The following is a 5938-nucleotide window of genomic DNA, read 5'->3' as shown; positions in this document are numbered from 1 at the left end:
TACTTGAAGCTCTCCACAGAGATGCTATGACAGGGTCCAATGTTTTTTAGGCCATGGGTTAAATATGTACATCTAGGTCAAAGTGTCTTACTATGGTTAAAAACCCTAAGTTTAGAGAGCTGGGAGTTCAAGGGCTCTCTCAATCCCTAATTGCACCAAATGCCTCATATTAATCATGATAGAATTAAAATGAAAAAAAGAAACACATCTCAGTTTACCAACAATACCATGCAAAAACTCACACAATTTAAGTATATAGCTGGGTGTGGTGGTGCAATTCAGGAGACTGAGGCAGGAGGATCACAAGTTCAAGGCCAGCTTGGGCAATTTAGACCCTGTCTTAAAATTTTATAGGCATGAAAGCTTCTCAATCCAGTACATTCTGGCCCTATACATTATTAGAATTTACTTGAAAAATCTATTGCTTTTTACATGGTTGACTTCCATTTGTTTTCTTAGCTAAAAGTCTACCCAACTTTAGCTTCAGAACCTGATTCAAAATATAATATTTTCTTTTTTTGCAGTACTGGGGACAGAATAAGGGATATTCTACCACTGAGCTATATCCCCAGCTACGCTTTCCATTTTTTTTTTTTAATATTTATTTTTTAGTTTTAGGTGGACACAATCAATATCTTTATTTTATTTTTTTAAGGGTTTTTTAAAAGACGTACACAATATCTTTACTTTATTTTATATTATTTTTATGTGGTGCTGAGGATTGAACCCAGTGTCTTACACGTGCTAGGCGAGTGCTCTACCACTTGAGCCACAACCCCAGCACCCCCACATTTTTTTCTTTATTGCAATCTAGTGCTTTAACTCAGGGGTACTCCACCACTGATCTATATTCTAGTCCCGTCCCCGCTTTTTATCCAGGGCTGAGGACCGAACTCAGGCCTTGCGAGTGCTAGGCAAACGCTCTGCCACTGAACTAAATCCCAAGCCCCATTCTAGTTCTTTTTATTTCTCATTTTGATGTAGGGTCTTGCTGGACTCCCAAATTGCAATCCTCCTGCCCCTGAGCCTCCCCAGGTGCTGGATTTATAGGCATGCACCACCACACCTGACTCAAAGTATGATACCTTCTTTAAACATCTGGTCGTAATTTTAGGCTTAACTAGGCAAATTATTTAATACTTTATTGAAGATCATACAAAAACTCCACAATAAATAATGAAAAGAGTACATAAAGTCATTAGCCTCCGTTTGCAATACAGAAAATACATGTCAGTTCTGGACCAAAATAATTCCATTGAAATACAAAAAGTGATAGGGAAGAATTAAAATATTTGCAGTGACTGCTTTTGGTGGTCAGCTATAACAAACCAACAACCATCAGCTATTTTGGAACGTGAGAGTAGGTCTTAATTTGCAGATAAAGAATGTCTTCAATAGTTTAAAAAAATATATAAACTCTAAAAAAGCTGTGAATCATATACAAAAGTAGCTGTTTGAGAGACCAAGGTTGAAAAGCAGAAATTGTGTTAGCACCACCAGCAAGCACAGGTCCTCTGACTCTTCTGCCCTCCTATTTTGTGCAGGATGCAGACTTGAGTGTTGTACACATCATTTACAGTTTGGAAAATCAGCCTTGAGTACAGGGTTCCTGGTAGAGTAGTCTTAAGCCCTAAGAGGCACCAAGTGGTTTCAAAGGCTAGTAACAATCCCCATCACAAGTTCCGGCGGTATAATAAATCACGTGTTGCCTTATCAACTTTTTGCTGGTAGTCCTCTAATTTGTCAAGTATTTTCTGGGACAGCTGTAAAGGAAAAGAAGAAAATCGTTACAGAGTGATTCCAGGATTAAAAAAGACTGATGTTAGATATGTGGTGCTGAGGATCAAACCCAGTGCCTCACATGTGCTAGGTGAGTGCTCTATCACTGGGCCACAACCCCAACCCTGTAAACTTCTTTAAAAATGGACTGAATGCAGTTTGTCTCTGTGTAATTAATGCATGGTTTCTCATTAGTTTATTTTTTATTTTTTTGGAAAAGTTGCTTAAATCATTGACCTTATTTATAAAGGGACTGGAACAGCATGTTAACAGGGATAAATATTTGGCTTTTGCTGTCCCTCTTAGTCCTTAGGAATTGAAGATCAACTTGTTAAGTATAGCTTGCTACTGCAGAAGTTCACAGAAGACAACTCATTAAAGAGTTTACATACTGCGATGTTGTGACTGTTGGCACTGTTCTCTCCCAGAGCCTGGAGAAGCTGATCAATAGAGGAGTATGGGAGCCACACCATTGGGGCTGTTGCAGACAGTGGAAACTGAAAGGAAAATGATATTATTTGAAAAAAATCTGAAAGTGCACTGCTTCTTCTGAATAATAGGTCCACAAGACTCTAAAAGAATTAAATACTTAATTCTTTTTACCAGTTAAGATCCTCCTATATTTCTTTTCAACTGGGGAAACTGTCCTTCTCAGTTAAATCAAATATATTTAAAAATTTATTTCAACTCAATCTTAAAGGAGCCCTAAGGTCTATTAAGGATAAATACACTTTAACAACTCTTCTCGAGATGGACAAATTGAAACTATTCTCTATTTCAGTGTGAAATTTAATTTAAAATTTTAAATTCAAATTATCTGAAAACAAAATACTAAAAGCAAAAACAAAACTGGAAAAGGACAGGAAAGCTCAACTTTCAAAGTTCTGAATACTTCCTTGATAATTTAAGAACTCATCTCTATAATAAGCCAGACCTGTTTAGACCTGGCTCATCTATTCATAATCTGTTTCAGATTTGGAATGTGTAACCTCTGGGCCTGTTTTCTGATTTACTGATGCTAGAGATGGAACCTGGGGTGTTCTACCACTGAGTTATATCCCCACCCTCTATTTTTTGGTACCAGAGATTGAACCCAGCAGCGCTTAACCATTTAGACATATCCCCAAGCCCCATCCACCCTTTGGTGGGCAGAGGTTTCTGGGTATTGAACTCAAGGGCACCCGACCACTGAGCCACATCTCCAGTCCTATTTTGTACTTTATTTAGAGATAGGGTCTCACTGAGTTGCTTTTCGCCTCATTTTTGCTGAGGCTGGCTTTGAACTCTTGATCCTCTTGCCTCAGCCTCCTGAGGCACTGGGATTACAGGCATGTTCCACCACGCCTGGCCTCAGCCCCCTTTTTAAAATATTTTATTTATAGACAGGGTCTCACTGAGTTGCTTAGGGCTTTGCTAAATTGCTGAGGCTAGCTTTGAACTTGTGATCCTCTGGCCTCAGCCTCTTGAGCCACTGAGAGTACAGTTGTGTGTCACCATGCCCAGATTCCCCACACCATTTAATTTTTTTATTTTGAGACAGGGTCTTGCTAAATTGCCTAGGCTGGCCTTGAACTTGGGATCTCCTGCCTCAGTTTCCAGAGTTGCTGGGATTACAAGTATGCACTACTGTGCCTGGTCCATCAGACGTTCTAAGAAATAAAGAATAAAACAGCCTCTTATCGATAAGGCTGTTGTAAGGATTAAATAAGAAAACCTTGTAGAGCTGGATATGTTGAGGCATGTCTGTAATCCCAGGCAGGATCAGCCTTAGCAACTTAGCAAGGACCTAAGCAACTTAGTCAGACTCTGTCTCAAAATAAAAAATAAAATGGGCTGGGGATGTGGCTCAGTGGTTAAGCATCCTGGGTTTAATCCCAAGTACCAGGTAAAAGAAAACCCTGTAGAGATGGCATAATCCCTCTACACAAAACACCAAATACTAACTAAAGCCACATTCTTTCCTTGCCCCCTTACTTCTATGGTGCTGGAGACTGAACCAGGGCTTTATGCATGCTAGGCAAGTGCTCTATCACTGAACTATACTCTTAGTGCAAAAGCCACATTCTTTTAATGGAGAAAAAAGAAATGTATCCCCATTTTATAAACAGGAAATTAGATATACCTACAGGGCCAATATTTATTTAACTGCAAACAATAAAGGTCAGACTAATATACATTGAATTTACTTTCAGATCCTTGTCTTACTTGATATGTTAATACAGAATTAAAAAGAAATATTTATATGTACCTACCTCAATCCCAAAGTACTGATGTCCTTTTCCCAATACAGCATCCACATACTCAGAGACCAAATCCACAGCTTCTTCCAAAAGGTCATAGTTCAAGTACAGACGAAGCAACTCAGCAGCATCAACTTTCTGTAAAAAGCCAGTGATATTTCCCTGCTGGCTAGTACTAGGACTGAATTCAAGGGTATTCTACCACTGAGCTACCCCAACCCTTTTTATTTTTCATTTTGCTAAATTGCTCATACTAGCCTCAGATTTGTGATCCTCTTACCTCAGCCTTTCGAGTTGCTGGGATTACAGGTATGTACCACCAGCCCAGCTAAAAATTCAGTGATTTAGAATGTATACCTCCTTCCATTTTACCCAAGCACAGAGCAAAGGATGCTGAGTGTCTGATTCCCTGGCACTTACTTTTTTTTTTTTTTTTGATACTAGGGATTGAAGTCAGGGTGCTTTTACCACCGAGACACATCAGACAGGAATCCTGCAAATTTGAGGCTAACTTCAGCAACTCAGTAGGACACCATCTCAAAAAAAAAAAGGGATGTAGCTCTGTGGTAAAGCACTCCTCTGAGTTCAATCTTAAGTACTACAAGAAAAAAAACAACAAAACATATATAAATGACAAATGCAAAAGTCGTTCAAAGAATCACCAGTTTAAATTTATACCTAATTGGTTCTGTCTCCTCTGAGAGAAGAATGAATATAGTCTCAGTTTGGAAGAATGCTATTAATTATGTTAAATGTTTTCTATGTTCTGATTTGATTACATTCTTTCTTTTATCATCTTATTTTCTCTATTTTTTAACTTAAAATCAGCTTTCCTTATTTTAGACTATAGATTATCTTTTTCAAAATACTTTTTTAAGTTGTTGATGGATCTTTATTTAATTTAATTAATTAATTTATTTATGGGCTGAGAATTGAACCCAGTGCCTCACACATGTGAGGCAAGCACTCTACCACTGAGCCACAACCTGAGCTCCTAAATTCTTCTTGATGCAGATAATCTGCTATGGTTGTCCCTCAAGAACTCATATGTTGGAGGCTTGGTCCCTAATGTGGTGACTTTGGGAAATGTTGGGATCTTTAAGAGATAGGGCCTCGGGGGTGGTCCTTAGATCAACAAGGGTGCTACCTAGAGGGATTACAGTAGTTCTTGAGAGAGTGAATTATTAAAAGTGAGCCCAGCCCTTTCACACCATGGCATATCTGCACGATGTGACACTGCCAAGAGGGCACTCATGGTGCCCTACAATGGATGGCACTACATATCCTTGGATTTTCAGCATCCCAAACTGTTAGCCAGATACATTTCTTTCTTTTTAATATTTATTTTTTAGTTTTAGGTGGACACAATCTTTATTTTATTTTTATGTGGTGCTGAGGATCGAACCCAGTGCCTAACGCATGCCAGGAGAGCGCGCTACCACTTGAGCCTCATCTCCAGCCCCCTAAACTTCTTTCTTTATAAAGTTTAGACTGCCTCAGGTTTTTCTTTTGTTTCTTCGTTTGAAGTACTGGGGATGGTGCTGCTAGGTGACAACTCTACCACCAAGGTACATCCCCAGCCCTAAGGTGATTTCTGTTTTTTTGGTACTAGGGAATTAACCCAGGGAGCACTTTATCACTGAGCTACATCCCTAGTCCTTTTTACTTTGAGACAGGGTCTCACTAAATTGCTTAGGGTCTTGCTAATTGCTGAGGCTGGCTTTGAAAGTGCAATCCTCCTGCCTCATCTTCCTGAGCTGCTGGGACCACAGGCGTGTGCCACTGTGTCTGGCAAGGTGATTTCTTTCTTTCCTTTTTTTGTGGTGCTGGGGATTGAACCCAGGGCCTTGTGATTGTGGGGCAAACACTCTACCAACTGAGCTCTATCCCCAGCCCAAAGTTATTTCTTTCTCATTTAT

The 5938-nt window shown here is 39.3% G+C and overlaps 1 protein-coding gene across 2 annotated transcripts in view; it reads right to left on the bottom strand.

Annotated features, from left to right (window-relative positions):
• Positions 1-1121: 1121 nt before the first annotated feature.
• Nup160 (nucleoporin 160) overlaps positions 1122-5938 on the bottom strand; it is a 58381-nt gene continuing 53564 nt past the window's right edge. For both annotated transcript variants that reach the window (XM_027936650.2, XM_071616165.1), the window contains exons 34-36: positions 4032-4157; positions 2172-2276; positions 1122-1763 (exon numbers count right to left, since the gene is read on the bottom strand). In XM_027936650.2, coding sequence (XP_027792451.2) covers positions 1674-1763; positions 2172-2276; positions 4032-4157 — 321 coding nt within the window. In that variant the 3' untranslated portion in view covers positions 1122-1673. The remainder of the gene's footprint in view (positions 1764-2171; positions 2277-4031; positions 4158-5938) is intronic.

This window comes from Marmota flaviventris, chromosome 9 (genome assembly GCF_047511675.1).
Source record: "Marmota flaviventris isolate mMarFla1 chromosome 9, mMarFla1.hap1, whole genome shotgun sequence".
Classification (NCBI taxonomy): Eukaryota; Metazoa; Chordata; class Mammalia; order Rodentia; family Sciuridae; genus Marmota; species Marmota flaviventris.
Note: the sequence above shows the minus strand (reverse complement) of the source record. Positions and strands in the feature narration are given on the sequence as shown.